General features: G+C 36.5%; 1 protein-coding gene across 1 annotated transcript in view; it reads left to right on the forward strand.

Annotated features, from left to right (window-relative positions):
• The window catches only part of SP4 (Sp4 transcription factor), an 82,183-nt gene extending 60,395 nt beyond the window's left edge, over nucleotides 1–21,788 (forward strand). The window contains exon 6 of the mRNA XM_061413680.1: nucleotides 18,355–21,788. Within this exon, the coding sequence (XP_061269664.1) occupies nucleotides 18,355–18,602 (248 nt within the window). The 3' untranslated portion in view covers nucleotides 18,603–21,788. The remainder of the gene's footprint in view (nucleotides 1–18,354) is intronic.
• The last annotated feature ends 5,170 nt before the right edge of the window (nucleotides 21,789–26,958 follow it).

Here is a 26,958-nt window from a genome sequence, read left to right on the forward strand (position 1 = left end):
TCCTACTTTTGCATTCCAGTCCCCTGTAATGAAAAGGACATCTTTTTTGGGTGTTAGTTCTAAAAGGTCTTATAGGTCTTCATAGAACCATTCAGCTTCAGCTTCTTCAGCATTAGTGGTTGGGGCATAGACTTGGATTACTGTGATTGAATGGTTTGCCTTGGAAATGAACAGAGATCATTCTGTTGTTTTTGAGACTGCATCCAAGTACTGCATTTGGGACTCTTTTGTTGACCATGATGACTACTCCATGGTCTGACACACTGTGGTCCACTGGAGAAGGGAATGGCAAACCACTTTAGTATTCTTGCCTTGAGAACCCCATGAACAGTATGAAAAGGCAAAATGATGGGATACTGAAAGAGGAACTCCCCAGGTCAGTAGGTGCCCAATATGCTACTGGAAATCAGTGGAGAAATAACTCCAGAAAGAATGAAGGGATGGAGCCAAAGCAAAAACAATACGCAGTTGTGGATGTGGCTGGTGATAGAAGCAAAGTCTGATGCTATAAAGAGCAATATTGCATAGGAACCTGGAATGTCATGTCCTTGAATCAAGGCAAATTGGAAGTGGTCAAACAGGAGATGGTAAGAGTGAACGTCGACATTTTAGGAATCAGCGAATAAAATGGACTGGAATGGGTGAGTTTAACTCAGATGACCATTATATCTACTAATGCGGGCAGGAATCCCTTAGAAGAAACAGAGTAGCCATCATGGTCAACAAAAAGGCATAGGGAAGTAAATTTGTTTGAAAATGCCTTTACTTTTGCTTTTCAATTTAATTGATAGTTTGGCTAACACAGAATTCTAGGCTGAAAACTGTATTTTCTTGAAGCATTAATGGCACTGCTGTATTGTCTTCTTGCAACTGTTTTACTAATAATAAGTTACTGTTACTCTTATTTTTTGGTAGGTGACCTAATTTTTCCCCACTAGCTTTTAAGAGCTTAAACTTTTTATTTTTAAATAATTCTGTATTTACAGAGGAGTTGCAAAAATAGTAGAGAGAATTCGCAAATACCCTTCATCTCATTTCAGTTCAGTTCAGTTGCTCAGTCATGTCCGACTCTTTGCGACCCCATGAATTGCATCACGCCAGGCCTCCCTGTCCATCACCAACTCCCGGAGTTCATACAAACTCACGTCCATCGAGTAGGTGATGCCATCCAGCCATCTCATCCTCTGTCGTCGCCTTCTCCTCCTGTCCCCAATCCCTCCCAGCATCAGGGTCTTTTCCAGTGAGTTAACTCTTCGCGTGAGGTGGCCAAAGTATTTAAGTTTCAGCCTCAGCATCATCTAGCTTCCTTTATTGCTAACGCCTACCGTAATACCGTGTTAAGAAATTAACGTTGGTACAGGTCTACCAATTAAACTACAGGGTTCCCCAGAAATATAATTTTTCTCTTGCAGGAGTCAGTCCAGAGTACCACATTGCATTTATTGTCATAGACCTTTACTCCTGAAGTCTGTGAAATTTCTTTTTTTTTTCCCCTGGTCTTTTTCTTACCTTGACATTTTAAAGTAAATTGAGGTGTCTTGTAGAATGTCCCTCAATTTGGGTTTGCCTGATATTTTCTCATGATTAGACTGAAGTTATGAATTGTCTGTGCCTAATTGCATCATATTAGGGAATACATGATGTCAATATGTCTTATTATTGGTGATGTTAATATTAATGAGTTAGTTAAGATAGTACTTGCTAGGTATATCCACTGTAAAGTTTTTCTTTTTTCCTTTCCACGTTTTGTTTATTAGAAGCAAGTGACTAAGTCCATTCAGTATTCAGGGGGAAAATCTATTAAGCTCCATAGCCTAGAGGGAAGCACATCAAAGAATTTGTGGACTTAACCATAGTAGTTAGTAAATATGTTGGAGACTATTCTTTGAGTCTACACAAATGTCCTGTTTTTTTTTTCTTTAAAAAAAAATAACTATTTTCACTTTTAGCATTCCTCATTGTATCTTGCCTGAAGATACAATGTAATGTTCTGTGTGATGTTACTGTGATGTGCTAAAGACCATTTTCTATTCCCCTCACTGTTCCTATAATTTTTAGTTGTGCCTCTTGTGTAATGAAAATTTATACTTTCTTCCCCAATGATTTGTTTATTCCATCATTTATTTTTACCACTTTGGTATGGGTGGAAGTTCATGACATTGTACAGGAGACAGGGAGCAAGACCATCCCCAAGAAAAAGAAATGCAAACAAACAAAATGGCTGGCTAAGCAGGCCTTCCAAAATATGTGAAAAGAAGAGAAGCAAAAAGCAAAGGAGAAAAGGAAAGATACATCCATTTGAATGCAAAGTTCCAAAGAATAGTAAGAAGAGATAAGAAAGCCTTCCTCAGTAATCAGTGCAAAGAAATAGAGGAAAACAATAGAATGGGAAAGACTAGAGATCTCTTCAAGGAAATTAAAGATACCAAGGGAACATTTTATGCAGAAATTAAAGATACCAAGGGAACATTTTATGCAAAAATGGGCTCAATAAAGTACAGAAATGGTATGGACCTCACAGAAGCAGAGGATATTAAGAAGAGGTGGGAAGAATACACAGAAGAACTGTACAAAAAAGATCAAGATGGTGTGCTCACTCACCTAGAGCCAGAGATCCTGGAATGTGAAGTCAAATGGGCCTCAGGAACCATCTCTGCGAACAAAGCTAGTGGAGCTGATGGAATTCCAGGTATCCTAAAGATGATGCTGTGAAAGTGCTTCACTCAATATGCCAGCAAATTTGGAAAACTCAGCAGTGGCCACAGGACTGGGAAAGGTCCATTTTCATTCCAATCCCAAAGAAAGGCAATGCCAAAGAATGCTCAAACTACCACACAATTACACTCATTTCACATACTAGTAAAGTAAAATTCTCCATCCAGGCTTCAACAGTATGTGAACAGTGAACTTCCATATGTTCAAGCTGGTTTTAGAAAAGGCAGAAGAACCAGAGATCAAATGGCCAACATCTGCTGGATCATCAAAAAAGCAACAGAGTTCTAAAAAGACATCTATTTCTGCTTTGTTGACTATGCCAAAGCCTTTATCTGTGTGGGTCACCACAAACTATGGAAGATTCTCAGAGATGGAAATACCAGGCCCCCTGACCTGCCTCTTGAGAAACCTGTATGCAGGTCAGGAAGCAACAGTTAGAACTGGACATGGAACAACAGACTGGTTCCAAATAGGAAAAGGAGTTCGTCAAGGCTGTATATTGTCACCCTGCTTATTTAACTTCTGTGCAGAATCAATCATGAGAAACGCTGGGCTGAATGAAGCACAAGCTGGAATCAAGATTGCCGGGAGAAATATCAATAACCTCAGATATGCAGATGACACCACCCTTATGGCAGAAAGTGAAGACGAACTAAAGAGCCTCTTGATGAAAGTGAAGAGTGAAAAAGTTGGCTTAAAGCTCAACATTCAGAAAACTAAGATCATGACATCCGGTCCCATCACTTCATGGGAAATTGATGGGCAAACAGTGGAAACAGTGGCTGACTTTATTTTGAGGTGCTCCAAAATCACTGCAGATGGTGACTGCAGCCATGAAATTAAAAGATGCTTACTCCTTGGAAGGAGAGTTACGACCAACCTATACAGCACATTAAAAAGCAGAGATATTACTTTGCCAACAAATGTCCGTCTAATCAAAGCTTTGGTTTTTCCTGTAGTCATGTATGGATGTGAGAGTTGGACTATAAAGAAAGCTGAGCGTCAAAGAATGGATGCCTTTGAACTGTGGTATTGGAGAAGACTCTTGAGAGTCCCTTGGACTGCAAGGAGATCCAACCAGTCCATCCTAAAGGAAATCAGTCCTGTGTGTTCATTGGAAGGATTGATGTTGAAGTTGAAACTCCAGTCCTTTGGCCACCTGATGTAGAGAGCTGACTCATTTGAAAAGACCCTGATGCTGGGGAAGATTGAGGGCAGGAGGAGAAGGGGACGACAGAGAATGAGTTGGTTGGATGGCATCACCAACTCAATGGACATGGGTTTGGGTCATCTCTGGGAGTTGGTGATGGACAGGGAGGCCTGGCGTGCTGCAGTTCATGGGATTGGAAAGAGTCGGACATGGCTGAGCGATTGAACTGATGAAAGTGAAAGAGGAGAGTGAAAAAACTGGCTTAAAGCTCAGCATTCAGAAACTAAGATCATGGCATCTGGTCCCATCACTTCATGGCAAATAGATGGGGAAACAATGAGAGGCCTTATTTTCTTGGGCTCCAAAATTGCTCTTGATAGTGACTGCAGCCATGAAATTAAAAGACGCATACTCCTTGAAAGAAAAGTTACGACCAGCCTAGACAGCATATTAAAAAGCAGTGACGTTACTTTGCCAACAAAGGTCCGTCTCGTCAAGGCTATGGTTTTTTCCAGCAGTCGTGTGTGATGTTGGACTATAAAGAAAGCTGAGCGCTGAAGATGATGCTTTTGAACTGTGGTGTTGGTGAAGACTCTTGAGAGTCCCTTGGACTGCAAGGAGATCCAAACAGTCTATCTGAAAGGAAATCAGTCCTGAATATTCATTGGAAGGACTGATGTTGAAACTGAAACTCCCAACACTTTGGCCATCTGATGTGCAGAACTGACTCTTGAAAAGACCCTGATGCTGAGAAAGATTGAAGGCCAGAAGAGGAGGGGACAACAGAGGATGAGATGGTTGGATGGCATCACCAACTCTGGACATGAGTTTGAGTAAACTCCAGGAGTTGGTGATAGACAGGGGGGCCTGGCACACTGCAGTCCATGGGGTCCCAAAGAGTCGAACACAAATGAGCAGCTGAACTGAACTGATGATATTTGTTCATGAATATTTGGTTTTTGAGTTATCATCCAATTACATCATTACAAGCACATCTCAGAGATAGTCCCAGTTTGGTTCCAGACGACCTCAGTGAAGAGTGAATATCTCAGTAAAGCCAACCACAGTACTTTTTTGGTCTCGCAGTGCATGTGAAAGTTATGTTTACATAATACTATAGTCTATTTAAGCATACAGAAGTGTTACATCTTGGAGAAGGAAGTGGCAACCCACTTTAGTATTCTTGCCTGGGAAATTATGAACAGAGAAGCATGGTGGGCTATAGTCCCTATAGTTGCAAAATGAGTCAGACACAGCTTAAAAACTGACAACAGCAGCATTCTAAAAAAACAATGTACATACCTTAATTTTAAAATGCTTTATTGCTGGAAAAAAAAAATGTCAACTGTCATTTGAGCCTTCAGTGAGTTGTGACATCAAAGATCCGTGATCACATATCAGCCTAACAAATATAAAGTAATGCAAAAATGTGAAATATTGCAGTTACCAAAATGTTACTCAAAGATATGAAGTGAGCAGATACTGTTGGAAAAATGGTGCTGATAGACTTGCTGGATACAGGTTATCACTAACATTCAATTTTTTTTTTAAAGTTATTTGCAAAGCACAATAAAGCAAAGTGTGATAAAACCAGGTATTCCTGTGTTCATTATCTTCCTCACTTTGTTCTATTTTTGGCCATTGAAAGTTGTTTCAGATTGGCTCCTCTATCCTTTTGATATGCCCTCATCCTGAGCTTTCTTTTAATCTTTAGTATTCTGTTAATTTCATAATTATGTATGTAAGCATAGGTTTTCATTTATGGTATAGTTCTGGATGGAATTTTCAACTCTGGGTCCTCCCCCACCACCCTACATCCACCGGTTCACCCTTTTTTATTTTTTGCTCATTTTGAATTCTTAATGGATGTACGTTGGACTCCCTATATTGATTTTTTTTTTTTTTTTTGCACCTTTTCTTTTACTTGTCTTTTTACCTTTTCTTATATTTTCAATGAAATTCCTTAACTTTAGCTTCAGGTATTTTTGTTGAATTGTTTTTTAATTTCCAAGAGTGATTTTTGTTTCTTTTTTTATTGCATCTTGTTCTTACTGTATAAATACAGTAGCTTACTGGAAGTCTCATGTTTCCTCCAGGGTTATATTTTTTTGTCTGTATTTCGCTTTTTCTGAGGTAGGCTTATGTGCATTGTCCAGTGATCCCAGGCTTTTGTTTAAATAGATGGTGATGATGATCATCATGATGATGATGAAGGTGACTGACAAATATGTTTAAGTGAAAGATTGTGAAATCATTGTTAACTGGTGGCCTTCTTTTTAGGAAATTGGGTAGGGCCACTGTGTGTTAAATTGAAAGGGACCTAATTATCAACATGTAGTATTACAGTGCGGGACCATATTTCTTTAGATAGAAATTCTCAAATATTTTGCCCCAATTTTTTAACAGTAGGGCTAATATTCCATGTATAGGCTTCAGTTTACTGTTTTATACTCCATATCTCCCTCTCATTATTTTAGTTCCATACTTCTACAGAGCTCTACAAAAGACAAATTGGCTCTTTTCTAGAATATATCCTCTTCCTTGATAGTCTCTATTCTTATTTGCAGAAATGTGATCCAGTTAAACTTACATAACAATGCATAATAGAAGCGAGTTTCACAGGACTTGTTTTCTTTTTGTTCTACCAGCTTTGGCCCTGTGGGCCCTGAATAGCAGGTATAAACATCAAACACTGTAGGAGAAACCATGTATATCTGGCAAGAGAACTGAGAAAAGGGGCGCTTGACTCCAAGTCCAGCCTGTTTGTGGGTTGCACTGAAGTACTCTTGCCTGGAAAATCCCATGGACGGAGGAGCCTGCTAGGCTACAGTCCATGGGGCCGCTAAAAGTTGGACACGACTGAGCGACTTCACTTTCACTTTTCACTTTCATGCATTGGAGGAGGAAATGGCAACCCACTCCAGTGTTCTTGCCTGGAGAATCCCAGGGACGGGGAGCCTGGTGGGCTGCCGTCTCTGGGGTCGCACAGAGCTGGACACGACTGATGGGACTTAGCAGCAGCAGCAGCATTGTCTGCATAAGCAGCTAAAATATTGAGAAAATACCTTTATCTTTTGTTAGAGGAATCAGGAAATATTGGGCCCTTGTTTTTCAGTGAATATGAGGGGAATTACTTTTTCTTTTCTTTGTCATTTCACTCTGAAGGTAATGCCAACCATGATTATGTGCAGGACAATGAAGGAACACCCCCCCCCCCCCCCCGAATACTGGCTTTCTGGCCAGAGAAACCAGAAAAAAAGGACACTTGGGGGTTGGAGAGTATGAGGATAAGTTTGTAGAGATCTGTAAAAGGTGATCCCCTATTTTCTGTACGGAATAAAGTAAGTTCTGGACTCAACTCTGTACTGCACATGCACAGAACAATCCCCAAGAACCATAGCAGAGGCCTCAAAGCCTGAAATAAACCACCACCTAATTTCTGACATGTGCTAGGCATACTCAGAAAGCATAATAAAATCTTTAAAAATAAATTAATATTGAAATTACTGATCAAAGAAGGCAAGCTGTCACTTTTAGTATGAATCTAAAGGGGTTGTTTTGCTAAAATAGAACTGTTCTCTAGAGGATTCGTAATAGAACCCAGAATCACCGTAACATAATATAAAAAATGTCCAGGATGCAATCCAAAATTACTCAGCATACTATGTATCCACCATGTCAAGATGATCCACATGTTAGAATTATTAGATGAAGACTTGCTAAGAATTGTCAAAGGATCTAGACACTTCACTAAAGAGAATATACATGTGACAGATAAGCACATGAAAAGATGTTCAGCATCATCTTTTATTTGGGGGAATGCAAATTAATCCTGCCACAAGATACCTGTCACCTATTAGAATGGCTAAAATAAAAAATAAGAACATCAAAATCCTGACAATTAGAAGTACTGACAAAATTGCAGAGCTGGAACTTCATTGCTGGTGGGAATGCAAAATGACACAGCACTTTTGAAAAACATTTTGGAATTTTCTTACAAAAGTTAAACATACACTTAACCATATCCACTCCCAAGTATTCATCCTAGCTTTGAATATACATGACATTTATTTATAATCACCTAAACTGTATACAATCCTAATATCCTTCAGCTGGTAAATGAATGAAATGTTGTGGTATATCCATATGTTGGAGTACTACTCCACAGAGTAGAGGAATGAATTATTAATACACAAAACCACATGGATGAAATTTAGATGCATTATGCTGAGTGAAAGCATCCAGCTTCAAAAAGGCTACCAATTGAATGATTCCATTTACATGATGTAATAGAAAAATCAAAACTGTACAAATGGAGAACAGATCAGTGTTTCCTAATGTGTGATGGAGGAGAGTTTGTGAAAAAGCATCAAGAAGAAATTTTTTTAAGTGAAAGCAGTTCTTCTATATTGGAATTTTGGTGATAGCTACGTGACTTAATGTGTTTATCAAAACTCATAGAACTATGTAGAACTGTATGCAAATTGAAACATTTTCAAAAACATGAGACAATACTTAATCTTTGAGAAATTACAGTCTAAAAATTGAGGGAGATTTTCTAGTTAATTGTTACTTTAACAGTCCCAAGGAATTTCTTGCTCAGCTTCACACATATGCCTCATGCAATGTGTCTAGAGCCAAAGGGACTCCTGAAAACAATTTTGTGCAATTCTACCATTTTATAAAGAAAGACTAAACGTAAGTCTTAAGAGGTTAATTGACTTCTTTATCAAGGCTTGAAACTTAGTTCCTTGAACCAAGTTGAGTTATGTAGTGATGAGTTAGAATGAGCCATGGAAGCAATAAATTCAGACAGGCAGTAACAGTCAGTAGTAGTTAACGTATCTGATCTCCTTCAGTGTGCTGGGTTTCTGAATGCTTTTTAAAATACAGTTTCGCATTTCATCCTTTGAACAGTGATATAAAATAGATATTTCTGCTCTTCCCAGTTAAAAATGAAAAAACTGAAAATTGGAGAGAGAAGTTGCCAGGAATTACATGATTGGTCGGTGGAGCAGAGTCAGGATTTTTATCTTGAACTAGAAGCTAACTTATACAAGAAGATATGATGTCAGGATATACAAGCAGTTCAGTATTTGGGAACCATGATGTTTGTGACAATAGATTTTTAAAAAGTAGGCAGAGATCAATAGGATGTTACATATATTTGATTTTTTTTTTCCTGCAACTATAGGAAATGAGGAACCATTGGAAGTTTTTAGCTAATAATCAGATGGTCACTTTTTCATTTTCAACCATTTGATATTTGTATGGAGGACAGATTTCTAGGGAATAATTTTGAGACCAGTTAGCAAAGACAGTAGGAACTTTTGGTAAGATCCTAATAAAACAGAATTTGTAAGGTGTACTTGGGACCAGTTTAAGAGATGTCTGTGTAATAAAATTAACAGTATTTGGTGACTGATTAAATGTGAGAAAAGAGATGAAAGGTATCAATGATGACTACCGCAGTTGAAATGGAGAATTTAGGAAAAGGATTGGTATAGTGTGGAACGTCTGTCTCCCTTCCCTTCTGTTGATTTTGCTTCTTGTGGTTCGGAGCTCTTTTGGTAGGTACTTACATGTTTCTAAGTGTTACAGCTTCTTGGTGGAGTGATACTTTTATTATTATAAAGTACCCTTCCTTATCTCTAGTAGTAATTTTTATCTTACCAGTGTAGTATTAGTATAGCTATTCTAACTCTCTGTTTGCACAGTATATCTGTTTTCCATCCTCTTAGCCTCCTCAAGTCTTTGAATTTAAAGATAGCTCCTCTTAGATTTTTTAAAATCCATTTTTTAAAATCCATCCTGTCAATTTTCTGCCTTTTGGAGACTTCAATTCATATTTAATGCAATTACTGATAAAGACTTCTGCCATTTTAATATTTGTTTTCTATTTGTCTTCATGTCTTCTTTTTTGTTCCTGAGTTTCTCCATTGTTGACATTTTGTGTTAAACACTGCTCATGTGTTATTTTAATTACTTTGTAATTTTTTTGATATATGTAAGTATAGGTATATATACTATATATATTAGTGTGTATATATTAATATATATGTGTAGTTTTCTTAGTGGCTCCTGCTTTGGATATTATAGTTCACATCTTTTAACAGTCTAATTTGGATTAATACCAACTTTATTTCAGTAACATGCAAAAACTTTCTCCTACATAGTTCTGCCTCCACTTATGCTGTTATTTTCACTAATTACATCTTTGTATATGGTGTACCCCTCAACACAGATTTATAAGTATTATGCAGTCTTGTTTGAAACTAGATGGGGGGAAATGAGTAGACAATGCATTTATACTGTCTTTTGTATTTGTCTGTATAGTTACTTCACCTGGCATTCTTTATTTTTTCATATGTATTCTAGTTATCATTTAGTATCTTTTCATTACAGCCTCAAGGACCACCCCCCCACCCACCTTTAACATTTCTTACAGGTGTGACAGATTCCTTCAGTTTTTTATCAATCTGGAAGCATCTTAGTTTCTCCCTAGTTTTGAAAGATATTTTTGCTGTATATAGAATTCTTGGTTTATAGGTTTTTTCTTTCACCTCATTGAATATATCATCCCATTGCTTTCAGACCTCCATGATCTCTGATGAAAAACAAATCAGCTGATTTTCTTTATAATGATCCTTTGTAGATCATACGGAGAAGGCAATGGCAAGCCACTCCAGTACTCTTGCCTAGAAAATCCCATGGACGGAGGAGCCTGGTAGGCTGCAGGCCATGGGGTCCAACAGAGTTGGACACGACTGAAGTGACTTAGCAGCAGCAGCAGTAGATCATAAGTCACTTCTCTCTTGCTGTTTTCTAGATTCTTTTTTTTTAACTTCAAACAGTTTGATTATTATATGTCTCAGTGTGAATTTCTTTTCATTTAACTTACTTAAAGTTAGTTGCGGTTCTTCCATGTGTATATTAATGTTTTTCATCAAAATTGGGGAATTTTCAGACCATTTAATCTCTCCCTCTTTTCTGAGAGGCTTTGTGTGCATGTTGGGGCACCCTCAGCTCTCAGCCAGACAATGCTCGTTCTCTTCGTTCTCTTGGGGAGCCTCAAAGGATAGGTAGGCCTTATAAGTGAGAGTTCGGTTCATCTCAACCCTTCTCCTGAGTATGTTCACAGCCCTAAGCATGTATGTGGCTTCTACATTCCAAGGAGTATGTCAGAACTTTATAGAGCCCCTATGGCTATCTCATACCTCTGAGCTTTTTAAGTTTTTTGTTTATCTGTTTATTATTTGGCCCAAGTATTAGTCATTGTTTCAGGTATCCATGAAGTTAAAATACTTGTCTTTAATTGTTTTAGATAAACACATGCTCTTCTCTATTCCTGGAGGAAGACTTTTTGCATTGGAGCACTTCCAAGGAATGTTCACTGCAACATTGTTTTAAGTCCTCCAAAGAAGCAATGATGATTCTTGGGGAAAGAAGTTTTGAAAGGGCTTTCACTCTGTTCTGCTCCCTCTGGTGGCTACCAGGCTGCTGGGAAATGTAAATGGAACTAGCAAGTTAAAACACCACAAAACTTGCTGTTTTTATCAAGATTTAGCCATTTTCCTTATAAAACACTCACTGAGTTACAGGAACCCTTGATTAATTTACAGAGTCTAAATGAGTTGATTTGATTGTTTATTTTTCCCCCAGTTTTCTGAGTCTTTTCACAGAGGAGTTAAGTTTTGGTCACTGTCTTTACTAATATTGTCTCTTTCATATTTTGGGGAGGAATTCCCCTTTTATTTCTGAGATATAAGGATAGGAAAGTTAATGAGTTTTTTTTGGGACATCTTGAATGATGCTTTCTATGGCACATCTGGGAGATCAAATTCCTATTTTAGGACTCTGTATCTTGATGTAGCCATCAATTTATAGATGATAGTTAAAACCATTAGAGTAGATAAGATTGCCTTTTAAAAAAGTATTAATAAGAAAATGACCAAACGGGCTTCTCTGTTTGAGCTGATAATTGCTGAAGGAGGAAATGAAAAAATTCTCATGATGTAGATTGATGTCTACGAATTTTATGGTCTCAAATCTCAACCAGTCTCTCAGAACAGCCAATCTTACTTTTTTTCAGCTTTCACATTGCCTTAGTAATTATCTAAACCTTCTCGAGTCTTTTTTTTTTTTTTTAGCACATTATTTAACAGTTTTATTTTAAAAATAAAGTCATTACATTCAGCATCAATAATAATGATAACAGCCATGCAACACATAGTTTTCTTAATATTTTCATTCTCATACTTTAGCACCCTCAAGTCTTCTTATTTCTTGTTACTCCCACTTAACTTTCCTTTATCTGTCTTCTACTTTGAGAAAACTTAAGCCACATAACTTCTCTCAAATTATCATTTCTCCCTCTTTTAATTTACTTTTACCCCCAGGTAATGATAGGGGAGAATTAAGTGTACTCATGAAGAGGTGTCCAGGAGGGACTGATAAGACCATCCCAATAGGCACTGGAGGGATCCAGGGACTACAGGTTTCTAAGTTTGAGTAATTAGGTTTTTAAGAACAAATCAAAATATAATTTCTATAAAGTGAGTTATATATAAAAGTCTGGCAAGAAATTGTATAGATGCTGCAAATGGATGTTTGATTGAAGTTATCCGTTGAGCAAAGGATGTGTTTTTTGCTTGCCTATAACAAATGCCATACATTTAAAAATGTCCCTGTAGTGGGTTGAATTGTGTCTCCCAGAAAGAGAGACAGTTCCTACTCCATAGAATTGGTGAATGTGACCTTATTGGGAGATAGTTCTTTGCAGATGAGATGCGTTAAGAGGAATTTGTAACTATGCCTGGTGCCTAGCATTTATGATCTAGTGGACGTTAAATCCAGTGACGGCAGATGTATAGAACAGTCTTTTGGACTCTGTGGGAGAGGGAGAGGGTGGAATGATTTGGGAGAATGGCATGGAAACATGTGTAATATCATATATGAAACGAATCACCAGTCCAGGTTCAATGCGTGATACTGGATGCTTGGGGCTGGTGTGCTGAGATGACCCAGAGGGATGGTATGGGGAGGAAGGTGGGAGAGGGGTTCAGCATGAGGAACACGTGTATACCCGTGGTGGATTCATGTTGATGTATGGCAAAACCAGTACAATATTGGAAAGTAAAAAATAAATAAATAAGTCCAGTGACAGATATCCGTATAATAAAGAGATGATACACAGAGGGCAAGGCCATGTGAAGGCAGAGGGAAACATTGGAGAGCTGCACCTACAAGCCAACCAATGCCAAGGATTGCCAGAAGTCATCCGCAGCTAGGAAGAGGCAAGGAAGGATTCTTCTCTAGAGCCTTTGATGGGAGAATTGTGCTGCTGACATCTTGATTTTTGGCATCTAGTTCCATAACTGTGAGAGAGTGAATATCTGTTGTCTTTAAGCCACACAGTTTGTGGTTTTTTGTTTTTGTTTTGTTTTCTATAGTAGCCCTTGGAAACTAATAAAATCTCTTCGGTTACTCTGGAAATTATTTTAATTGGTAAATATGCAGATATGTTATCAAATGGCAGGCTTTGAAAAATATTCATAAAATGTGTTTTTTACATTGTATTAGCTTAGGTTTAAGGGTAACATGAAAATGAAATTATAGGTAGGACTCTGACAGCTAGATAATTGGCTCTTGATGGATTGATTACCTCAAATAAATAAAAATTTAAAGATGTTTTATTCCATTCATCCCTTCAAATCTATGATTCCATTTGAAAATCTCAGCTAATTTTTTTCTGAGAGAAACGCTGTTATATCATGTTAGGAAATAATCTGCATAATTTCTAAGTTTGCATCTTCTACTTATATCCTTTTTATATGTGTAAATATATATAGTACATATAAATACTACTATATTTGAATAATCGTGTCATACAGCGTGGCATTTTATTAATAATCTAGATAAAATATGCAGTTTTTTTATATTCAGTTTATTAAACCAAAGTTGTTTTGGTTACATCCTTTAGATTTTCTTAGAGAAAAAAAATTGAAATTTCTTCTTGACATGTTTTTGAAACTTGAAGATATTTTTCAGATCTTGATCCATATTATAGATCACCTGTAATTTACTTTTTGAATTATGCTTTACCTTTTTCAAGATGATATCTTTATTAGTTTGCTACTGCTCCCAAGACAAGTTATCACAAATTTAGCAGCTTAAAACACACTTTTCTATATAGCTATTTAAGTCCGAAGTCTTAGTAGGCTCAGCCTGAGTCCTCTGCTTAACATCTCACAAGTTGAAATCAGGGTGTTGACTGGGTCATGTTCCCACCTGAAGTCTCTGGGGAAGCATCTGCTTCCAGATATATTCACACTGACAATCAAATTCAGTGTTCACTGTTGTAGGATGTTGGTCCTTGTTTCCTTGCTGTCTGTCAATGGGGGCTAATGTTTGCTCCTGGAGGTGACCCACATTCCTTCTCATACTTTCCATGTGGAAACCACCCCCACTCCCAACCAGCAGCAACAGGTCAAGTTCTTCTCACACTTCTAATTTCTCCTGCTGGATTTTTCTGATTCCAGCTGAAGAAAGCTGTCTGCTTTTAAGAACTCATGTGATTAGATTGGGCCCACCCAGATAATTAAGAACAGTCTGTCTATATTAACCTTTTTAAACTTAGTCACATCCCTTTTGCCATGTGATAAAATGTATACACAATTCCAGGGATTGGGACACAGGCATCTTTGTAGGGGATTCAAGAGGGAGAGGACATATGTATACCTATGGCTGATTCATGTTGAGGTTTGACAGAAAACAACAAAATTCTGTAAAGCAATTATCCTACAATTAAAAAAATAAAAGTACACACAATTCCAGGGGTTGGGACACAGGCATCTTTTTAGGGAGTTGGGGCATTTTGCCCACTGTAAGTATTAATAACTAATATCAACAGTTTTGATAGCTAGTTGCATTAAGTATAAAAAGTGTTAACCCTACTAAAATAATTATTGAAATAATTCTAAATATAAATACAAAAAAAGATACTGTAGGATATATAGTTAGTATAAGAACTCTCTGCCTCCTTATAATTTATATTTTATAAAGTATAATGATAATGTTTGCCAAAGAGGTAGGAAATTAGGAAATTGTCTTCTTACACCACAGAAGACACACTTCTCCGTGGAAAAAGGTTAATGAACTGAAATGTCATTCCCCTAATGATAGTTTAATTGTACAACATAATTTACTTATTTTGCGATTCTAGCCAACTTTTATTGCTTGAAATTAATTGGATAGCCACACCACTTGGGAGTAGACTAGAAAGTCCACACAAAAGCCATGTCCCCATCATTTCTCATTTATCTTAGAGTTTGGTACTGAGTAGCTGGGGACGTGAATTCCTTTCTCTTTTCGTACCAGTAGTTTCATGTGGTTAACAAAGGACTCTCTCAAGATAATGGATGCTTCTTAAAGTCGGAGACTCTGACTTGTTCATTTTTGTATCACCAATACCGGTCATACTGCAGTTGTTCCAAATATTGTGTTGGAGCAACACAAATATTAGGTAGGTACAAACATATTTGTGGTTTCAGACCATGAATTTTAAATCATTATAACTAGGCTCAAACACATCTTTTTTATACAAAATTGGAACCATTACAGTCAACACATTATTGCCAATGAGAAGTAAGTTTGTTTATTCCTGTAGCATAAAAATCCATGCTTCGGGATTTGACAAAAAGTATTGTGCCTCCTGTTGGTTGTGGAGGCATTATCCCTGCAAAAAGTTGTTGAGATGCTTGAAGAAGTATCAGTTGGTGAGCGTTCAGGTGAAAATGGCAGATAAGGCAAAACTTTGTAGCCCAGTTTGCTCAAGTTCTGAAGCATTGTTTGTGCAACATGCAGTCAGGCATTGTCTTGGAGAAGAATTGGGCCCATTCTGTTGACCAGTTGTGGCTGCAGACATTGCTGTGTTCAGTGCATCTGACAGATTTGCTGAGCATATTTCTCAGATGTAATGGTTTTGCCGGGATTCAGAAAGCTGTAGTGGGTCAGACTAACAGCAGACCACAAAACAGTGACCATGGCCTTTTTTTGGTGCAGATTTGGCTTTGGGAGATACTTTCGGAGCATCTCAGTCCAGCTTAGTGGACTAAGACCAAAAAAAAAAATCCATTTTTTGTTGCATGTCACAGTCCTATCAAGAAATGGTTCCTTGTTGTTGTGTAAAATAAGAAAAGTAAAGTGAAAGTTATACAGTCCATGGAATTCTCCAGGGTGGAATACTTGAGTGGGTAGCTGTTCCCTTCTCCAGGGGATCTTCCCAACCCAGGGATGGAACCCAGGTCTCCCCCATTGCAAGCAGATTCTTTACCAGCTGAGCCACCAGGGAAGCCCAACAATACTGGAGTGGGTAACCTACCCTTCTCCAGGGGATCTTCTTCACCCAGGAATCAAACCAGGGTCACCTGCATTGCAGGCACTTCAGAGTGACAATTTTTTTCATTTCCTGTTAGCTCATGAAGCACCCACTTATCGAGCTTTTTCCTTTTTCCTTTCCAGTTTGTTTCAAACGTCAACTTTGAGTCCTTTGGCAACTTCTCATGTAGTTGTAAGAGCTTGATGATTACTCTTAATTGGTCGTTGTCAATTTCCGATGGTGGCCACTGCACCCCTCATCTTCAAGGCTCCCTTCTGCTTTACAAAACTTGGAACCACCAGTGCACTATGTGTTCATTAGCAGTTCCTGGGCCAGACACGTTGTTAATGTTATGAGTTGTCTCGGATGCTTTACTACCCATTTAAACTAGAATAAGAAAATTGCTCAAATTTGCTTTTTGTCAAACATCATTTGTCTAGTCTAAAATATAAACTGTAAGTAATAAGACATTAGCAAAAAGAAAACAAAGCGAGAAATGCACATTAAAATGATGCATAATGTCACTACGTTTATTTAAGAATGTATTCTAGTATCAAATGGCAACGTTCAACAGTGCAAAACCGCGATTACTTTTGCACCAATCTAATACTGAAAAATAACTGAGTTTGTGAATAAATACCACAGCTAACAAATGTTTATTAAACAGCCAGTGTGTACAAGTTGGTCACCCATTGATTCAGTGTTTAGTGAATAAAGCTCATGCCTTCAAGCCATCACTACGTGATATATCTTTCTGATTATTCTTGGTTATCATTGCTATAAAAGAACAGAGATCTCTACTACAGGTGATTTAATACATAATACCTGAATTAGAAATCAGGTGTCTTGAATTCTGCTCTTTTATCAATTAATTGGATAACTAATTGGGGGATTCCCAAGCAAATTAATTTCTGAGGCTCAACTTACCTATAAAATGAAAATGTAAAATAAGATCCTTTAGATTTCTTCCAGCTTTTAAATTTGTACACTTTGAATTTTTCTTTTGAAATAAAATGGGAAGCCTGAAAGATAAAGGAGTTCAAGATTGATCCTAAACATAAACCCTCATTTGTTTTTTTTGTCCTTGCCTCAGTGTTAACATTCATAAAATGCAAGTCATTTTGCCTTAAAACTTAACTGGCTTTATTTATACCTTAAGGATTTTATCCATTCATTTAATTTTTCTATGAAAAGAGGAAATTTCAGTGAATCACATTCAATTCTTTTTTAAATAAAAGCAAACAGATAAAGAAGAGGGGATATCTGACACTTGAACCTATAGATTTTTCTATTAGTCAATCAAAAGGAGGGCCAGGTAAAAGAAGAAGCCAAATTGAATTTTTTTAATTTTCTTAAGTTCTGTTATCAGGAAAATAGTGCTTCTTTCCTCTAAATAATAATTGTAAGGAGAGAAATAAAGCTAATAGTTTATCCATTATAAATGTGATATGTCAATTAACTAAATTTTTACGTGCCCCTGCCTATTATACGTAAAAACAAAATTGTTTTTTTCTAAAATAAAGAAGTAGTTACTTCCAATAGAACTATCTTATAAATTAAAGAGAGAATATTTAAGGATCACTCTGTCTACCAGAAACTAACATTCTAATTCTGCAAGATCTAAAAACTATTAAATTTGAAATGTAGTGTTTACCCCACTCTCATTTTTTACCTTGTAAAGAAACTCAATACACTGTAAAATTATTAACTGATTTTATTTGAAGTAGTTTCAAGGTATTTCCTGCCTCTAGTCATTATGTCCAAAATTTTGACAACAGTTTTTACGGAAGAGTGGATATGAGCTTTGATATTATGCAGAGTTATAACTGGAGGAGACTTTTGAGATCATGTGTCAGGAACCTTCTTATTTTGTAGATAGGGAAGCTGAGGAAACAGTTTTATTTTCAGTTTTTAGCAGAATCAGGACTTTAACACAGTTCTTTTATTCCCAGTCACGTGGTGTTTCTCCTATACTGCACTGTGTGTTTGTTGGCATTTTGAAATAGAAACAAAGTATTTTGCAACTGTTGAAAAAGAAGAGAAATTATTTTAAATGATAATTTCATTTAGATAAAGTGAATTGCTGTTTATTTACTATTTTTCTGTTTAGGTGAAAAGAGATTTGAATGTCCAGAATGTTCTAAAAGATTTATGCGGAGTGATCATCTCTCCAAACATGTCAAAACGCACCAGAATAAAAAAGGTGGTGGGACAGCTCTTGCCATTGTTACCTCCGGAGAACTGGACTCATCTGTTACAGAGGTGCTTGGCTCCCCAAGAATTGTCACAGTTGCAGCCATTTCTCAAGATTCAAACCCAGCAACTCCCAATGTTTCAACCAACATGGAAGAATTCTGAAGTTATTTATAATAGAGACCTCTAGTGCTGCACTTAAGTTTACACACCTTTGAAAATCTGGAAATGGGCTGGTCAAGTGGATTACAGAGTAGGAAATCATGTTTTCATTCTTGGCTTCTTTAAGTATTCCAAGATTTTGGGTCAGCACATGAAGTGTTGAATTTTTAAAAATACAAAAGCAAACTGATATACTGGAAACGGATAGAAAAGTATTTCCTCCATATTATGTACGTTGTAGTTATTTGGAGATATATCACATAATCTTTAAACTGAATCTTCCCCTCTCTTAACATCATGTGTTAACATGTTTAAAAAGACAGACCTCAGTAGTTTGCAGACTGGACCTTAATTGGACTTGTTTTCTTTGAAAGTACTTTGTTATAAATTCAGTCAGTAATATTTATGTGGATTTTTCCCCCATTATCACAGAAAACAGATAGTTAACTGATGATAGAGATAATGCTTTATTTCCTTAGCTTGATTTTTGGAAAATCAATTGAAAATAGTTTTGGCCGTCTTTTCTAAATATTAGAAATTCTTCAACAGTTAAATTAGGTAAGTTCCAAAAACAGAATCTGAGAGGCATCTCAGATCTTTATTACCACTACATTGTAGTAGTGGGTATGCAGACAATCAGTGAGATCCAATTACTTTCTCCATTTGGAGACGCAGAAGGAACTTAGAGCTAAACCTTAGGTTAAATTTTAGATTGAAACCGTAGGAAAATACTGGGGGGAAAATGGTTAAAACAAAACTCACAATAGCTTCAGAAAAATAAAATGAGGCAACTTAACAGGTATGGTTTTGAAGTTAGGATTGATTATATTCCTAACACTAGGTTGAACCACAAAGTTCATTTTAAATGTTTATATTGGAAATATTTGCATAGAGTTTAAATCATCCTGTAGTTTCATAGTCTGTAAATATGAGTTATGTTGACAATGTGCAAAATTCTTTATGCTTTGACTTGGTAGCCAAAGAAAGAATTATCACACTTTTTTTAAGGCCAGCAGAAAATTATCTTTTAACTACATTATAATTTCTGTTTTCCTCTTTGCTAAAAATTAGCCAATCCCATTTTATTTCTAGCACTGTTTTAGAGGCTGATTAAGGATTTATAACACAGTAATGTCTTTGTGTTATACCAGAAACTGAATTTTCCTTAAGAAGACATCCTAACAAATGTATAACAGATGTGATGCTATGAAACAAAAAGTATTTTTTAAAAATATCAGTCAGTTATAAGTGATGAAAGAAATAAATGTATTTCATTGTTTGTACAAGCATCTTAATAGGAAAGATGGCCAAAAGTTTCCTATAAAAAAATCTGAAGTATGCCAGTAGCTTAAATATTAGTAAGATATTTCATATTTAAAAATATATTTACAGTGAATTATAATGCAGTTGGAATTCACCATTTGAAAACTGAAGTTTTTAACTACTTGGTTAATTAACACCATTAGTTTGGGGACTGTTTGAGTATAGGTGTATGTTATTTTCTTGTACATTCTCTATTATTTCAGGAAAAGTACTACTCATGCGAATTCTCTTCTGAAATTGTGATGTTTCTTGTATTTTTGATGAAGGAGAAATACTGTAATGATCACTGTTTACACTATGTACACTTTAGGCCAGCCCTTTGTAGCGTTATATAAAACTGAAGGTCTTTTGTGCTTTCAGTTTGTATAAAAAAGCTTTGAGATTAAAGGAAAAAAAATTTTTACACTGTGGTTATAAATTTCAAGTTTCTTAAAGCTTTTGTAGACTTGTAACAAAGTCTTTAAATTTTAGTTGGATTTTGTAAATTGTTTTGTATATTTTATTTAATGTACTCTTAACAACTGATGTATCTGGCTTTAAAACATCAGAATCAGTTTGTTGTTTTGTTTGGTACAGAGAAGCATTTGGTAGTGTTAATTTTAATTTTATTATATAGGAGCTGAAACATCAAATATATATTTTATCTATCATTATGCTACACAATCAGTGCTATAAATTTTTTTATGCAAAGAAACTTTCCTAATGTTTGAATCATGTTTCCTCAGAGTGACACTTTTTGTTGTTGTTAATACTGAGTGTGAGCTCTCTGCACCATTATTCTATGAACCATTTTTAATGCATACCTATGTATGCGCCTCAGAAATGGAAGTTATTTTTTAATCAACAATGAGGCCTATTATAAATTTAACAAACTGAATCTGGATAGCTTTATAGCATATAAAGTATATTAATTTGTGTTAGCAGGTGCACATTTCACCACTGAAATTAGAAATATTTTGACAGTCTGTTCTGCAAACCATTCTGAATCCACTCTTCTGTCTTATAAGAATCGTAAATTTCAATGTCCTTTATTTGACTCAGTGGGATATAGCTGTTATAAGTAATAGGGCACAGATGTGCAGTAGAGTCTTGTTTAATGACATTTCACTGTTCATTCCCTTTGCCACTGTTATAAAACTTTTCTTTATTGTAATTATCAGTGCAAAGCTATGTATTTATCATGGTAGAACTCCAGTGTTAGAATAGTTTTTTCTTACAGTATACTTTCTTTGGTTAGGTTTGTGTATGTGTTGCTGATTACATTAGAACTTGATGTTAAGTCATTATTTATCACACTCTCATGAGAGCAGTAATAAAAGTGTGTAATCTAGGAGAAAAAGTTAATTTGTCAAACTTAGATAAGCATGATGTTTAGGTCCTATTTTTCAATTTTATAACTGTTTTATTGCAACAATATTTGTATTTAAGTCTTCATTTTAATGCCTTGTGGTGTTTTTTTATGCATGTCACTAAGTTGTCATCCCACATAAATTGATGTGCAGCATAGGGTATTAAATCTACATAATGATTTTAAAACAGAAATAGTTGATGGTAAAATGTAAATGTTTTGCAAAAATTCCTTATAAAAAGTTTTGTAGTAACATTTCACTTGTAAATTTTTTTTTTTTTTGTAAAAAAAAAAAAGAAAGAAAAAAAAAAAGATGAATCCAGAAAAGAACTTGTTTCCCATATCCTAGAATTTAGACAATTATTCTGCCAGCAAAGCCTCTGGGGCTGTAATTGACATTTTTACAGTGCTGATTTGTATAAAATTTGTTTTTTGTGGATTTGGAAATAAAATCATGTACAAGTTGTTGCCTGCAATAACAATTGCAAGTAACCTATTAAAAATTCCCTTGAGTTTAACATGTTTCTTCATTTAATTATGTATACTATAAAGCAGCAATAAATTGTTTGAACTATCAACCTTCCTATAACGATGAACACTGGAAAGTAATGTTCTCACTAGAAAATGTATTGGCAGCTCTTCATAATTCCTAGTATTAAGATATGGTCACCATTTCTCTGAAGATATCACCAAAGAACACCAATTCAAATTTCATGTTAATTTGTAGCCATTGCTCTAGACATTTATGGAAATTAAAATTTGATTTAGGTACATTTTTTACTTAGATATTTTTAAGCAGTAAATGTTAGGAAATTGTAGGAAGAGCTGAAAATGAAAACATAATTAAAATATTATTTAAGCTTACAGAAGCAGGAAGAAGCAATGCATGCCATGTAGATGCCACAGTCTAAAAGCAAAAGCTATTTGCTTTTCCTCTTGGGAGACCTCTGCAAATCTCATACAGAACCTTAACTGACATAATAAATGTACTGCTATAACAACTTTAGTTACCAGATTTCCAAACCCAGGCTATATTACATATCATCATGTGAGGAGCAGAGGATTTTAGGCAGCAGGTAAGTAGTAATACTTTGGTCCACAGGATGCCAAAAATTCTTTTTACATCTGTATTAATCAGGGCCTACATTGTGTTTGGGTAGATGCCTTCTATAGTAAAACTGTACAGTAAAGACATGGCTAGTGTAATAATATATGTTCATTAACAGTTCCTGAATCAAAAAACAGGTTTTTTTTTTACGCTGCCAAATGACCAGTAAAGAGGTCTTACTAAATTTTTCAAAATATTTGTATCAAACTAGAAATGTATTTCAATTATTTGAAAAATTCACATTTGGAAGCATCAGGATGACATTGTATAAAAGGGATAACACAAGTAGTAAACTTCTTATGAGGTAGTACTAGTTTGATTCTTGGACTTCTAGGAGCTTCAGTCTCATCCAGGAACCAGGAACCTAGACTAAATCAAAGAAAACACCAAAAAAGTGAGGCTTTTTACCTTATCCTACATAAAACTGTTGATAATAATAAGTTAGGAAAGTTGAAGCAGTTCTAAGTGTAACACTGTATAATATGGTATAGTTTATAATGCTATTCATGATAACTTCAAAATATAAAGAAAGAATTGTATAGCTTGCTTTTTTTAATTTAAAACTTCAGATGCTTAAAAGAGTGCAGAGACTTCAGATATGTACAAAACATATGAAATACTTTATTCTTCAGTACATCTGACTTTCGTATCTGTATTTATTGCCCAAGTGCTAATGTCTAGTTCACACACAGCCAACTTGTAATTATGTAGCAGGGTTTTTTAGACGCCATATTCAATGCTCCTAAAAGTTGCTAATTAGTGTATGTCTTAGGCTATATTCTTCTTCCTTGAAGGTCACAATGAATTTATTTTTGGATGCCTGAAGCTGATCTCAAGTGCAAATAGTAAGAAAGGAAGGAAGGAAGATCGTACAAATCTTTGTTTTTGTCTAAGGTAATAGTTTGGCAAATGCTAGGATAATGTCTCCTGGAGGAAAATGTTCCAATTAATAGGGTTTCTGGATTTCAGAATTTTAGTAATCAAGTTTTCCTGTATAAAAAGAAAGGAATCAATATGCTATTTATAGTACTTTAGCCCAGAAAAGCAGTTTATGTGTGTACATATATATAACAGCTTTTACAATAAGCATTTAATTTAGCAAATGAGTTAGCAAATTACATATATTGTATTGGACTGTACTGACATAAAATCTTTTTTTTTTAACTAGGGAAGGTATTTTCATGATAAATCATGCATCACTGTGCTGCCCACAGCTAGGTACAAATGCCCAAGCCTTAAGTACATTGTACATTCTCTTGTGAATTCAACCAGGAAAATTTGGTGACAGTTAAGCAAAATTTTCAGATGAGCTTGCAGTGTTTGAAACATTTCATTAAAAAATATTGTACCACAGTGAAACAGTAGATGCATTTCCAATTAACAGTAATCCCTTTGCATAATTGTGGCATTGTTTAAAATTTTTGTGCAGTGAAAACATAATCCATGGGATTTTTGTTTCCTGTATGCATTTTAATAAAATTAGGTGCACATATAGAGAAAATACAATTTTATACTAATATATAACATTTGGGTTGGGTTAGGAAGTTCAAACTTCCACATAAAACTATTTTGTCTTTAAAGTTGCTGAAAGACTACAAGAAATACAGATAGGCATAAATATACACACATTTCCTAAAATTCTGTATAAAAGATTTGTACCAACAGACTGGTTCCAGATTGGGGAAGGATTACATCAAAGCTGTATATTGTCACCCTGCTTATTTAACTTACATGCAGAAATGCCAGGTTGGATGAAGCACAAGCTGGAAGTAAGGTTGACGGGAGAAATAATAGCCTCAGATGTGCAGATAACACCACCCTTACGGCAGAAAGTGAAGAAGAACTAAAGAGCCTCTTGAAAGAGGAGAGTAAAAAAGCTGGCTTAAAACTCAACATTAAAAAAACTAAGATCATGGCATCTGGTCCCATCACTTCATGGCAAATAGATGGAGAAACCGTGGCAACAGTGAGAGACTTTATTTTTGGGGGCTCCCAAGTCTCTGCAGATGGTGACTGCAGCCATGAAATTAAAAGATGCTTGCTCCTTGGAAGAAAAGCTATGACCAACCTCGACAGCATATTAAAAAGCAGAGACGTTACTTTGCCCACAAAGGTCCATCTAGTCAAGGCTATGGTTTTTCCAGTAGTCATGTATGGATGTGAGAGTTGGACTATGAAGAAAGCTGAGCACCAAAGAACTGATGCTTTTGAACTGTGGTGTTTTAGAAGACTCTTGAGAGTCCTTTGGACTGCAAGGAGATCCAACCAGTCCATCCTAAAGGAAATCAGTCCTGAATATTTATTGGAAGCACTGATGCTGAAACTGAAGCTCCAGTACTTTAGCCACCTAATGGGAAAAACTGACTTAATTGGAAAGACCCTGATGCTGGGAAAGATTGAAGGCAGGAGGAGAATGGGACAACAGAGGATAAGATGGTTAGATGGCATCACCGACTCAATGGACATGAGTTTGAGCACGCTGTCGGAGTTGGTGATCGACAGGGAACCCTGGCATGCTGCAGTCCATGGGGTCACAAAGAGTTGGACATGACCGAGCAACTGAACTGAACTGAACCAATAGTTTCCATAAAACTACATGTTTATCTAGAGCCCTCCTACTTCTGGATGTTAATTTGCTTCAGGACTTAATGATAGCCATGAATGATAGGCTTGTATTTTGAGTCTCCACTCATTGGAAGAGTACTGAGGGTCTGTTTTGTACCAGGTGCTAATCCAAGTGTCAGACCAAGAATAAGACAAAGAGCCCTATCCCCTGCCTTCGCAGAGTTCACGTACATTTGAAAATGCTAAGGGCAAGGGGGACAAGTAAGCTAGAGGTGAGGCGTGCTGGGGCTGTGATTATAATTAGGGGGTTCAGGAAGCCTCCTGAAGTGATATCTGAGCAAAACAAAGTAAAGAAGCCAGTTTTGCCAGTCAGTATCAGGAGAAACTGAGGGAAGAGGAACCAGCGAAAGGGATGAACCTGACTGGACCAGGGCTGAAGCACACTAGCCTGGAGGGACCAAAAACGAGGACTGCAGCAGAGAGGTAAGAGTTGGCGGTGCATCCTTGCCGTGGGGGTAAAGGCTTGCTTGCAATGCAGAGGATCAAGCACCCTGATGAAAGCAAAGCTTGTAACACAGAGATATCCACTGGAGGCCGAGAAGTGTGAGCTTGATTCCTGGTTCTGCCACTTACTACACAACCCTGGGCAAATTACCATTTCTGCACCCTCTTTTCCTCTTGTGCAAAATGGAAATAATGTCTCACAGGTCTGTTAAGAGGATTAACTAAGGTAACTCTCAAGCCCCTGACACAATGGTGTTCAATAGATAGAAGTTACTATTAATTTTAGGTTAACCCAAAAGGGGGCAGGGAGGATGGAGAAGTTCCCAGTTGAGGGACCAATAGGTTGAAAAGTTAATGCTCAATATCCCATCAAGAAATTTCTGAGAATTTAAGTGTACATTTTTTTTTCCAGACTACCTATGAAGCTAGTTTCTGTCTGAGTATTTTATGATGGTCATCTTTTCCAAATGCTAAGCAAAGTTAAAGTTTCAAATCTTAGTTATTTTCTAATTTTAAAATGTTAATTTTGACTACTTACATACCTAAGTGACAGCAGACAACCAAACAAGAAAGAAACCAACTACTAAACAGAAATGGCTTCTCATGTGTTGTTCAGTAACTTTTGGGGGGACATGTGTGTGGATAATTTTATATATCTGAAATCTGTGTTTAGAGATACACTTGGTAAGAGGGAGGGGTCATTTGTTTACCTATGGCCGATGCATGTTGATACACAGCAGAAACCAACACAATATTAAAAAGCAATTATCTTCCAATTAAAAATTTAACAAAAGAGAGATACACTAAAATAAAATGAACCTGAACTTACAGGGCAAAAAGTACTATGTGTTCAGCTCCCTGTAAAGTTGGGGCCATGAACAGAAAATAGTGCATTTTGTGTCCAAAACTTTTCTTATCTTAGACAACTTCCTGTCAGACTTGTTTCAGAAAAGAATAAGGTGCTCTACATTAATGAGCTCTAAGCTACTCTCACTTAACTTTTCAAATTCTTTGTAGAATAAGACATAAACAAACAAATTGTCCAAACTGCCATCATTCCTTTCAAGGCTCAGAGGCCCCTCCACTAGCTTCTGCCCTCCACTTTCAGCACCTCATGCATTTTTTTACTGCTTTAACTGGGCTACAGACCCTGTTCTTAACTCTGACTTGCCCCTTTCATTCCCAAGCTAATCTATAGAGCTACTTTTTCCAATTGATTAGTACATTTACCACCCACTGTGTTAACCAGGTTCAGGCACAAGGGTGATGTTCCTCTTTTCTGTAGTAACCCTGCCTCCCTGCATCTCTTCCTTGGCTGGATTTCTTGAGCACCTCAAGACCCCCTTCCCCCGCTCCTAAGATGGGCCAGCCAGCACTTGCAGAGATGGGAGTGCAGTAAACCCACATGTATGGGAAAGAGCCAAGGCTCAGATCATGTTGGGCCAGGTTAAGATAAGTCTAAAGATGGAGTCAGAGAGCCAAGAAGTCAGACCCTGGGAGCTAAGATCAGA

The sequence above is a fragment of the Bos javanicus genome, chromosome 4, assembly GCF_032452875.1.
Source record: "Bos javanicus breed banteng chromosome 4, ARS-OSU_banteng_1.0, whole genome shotgun sequence".
NCBI lineage: Eukaryota > Metazoa > Chordata > Mammalia > Artiodactyla > Bovidae > Bos > Bos javanicus.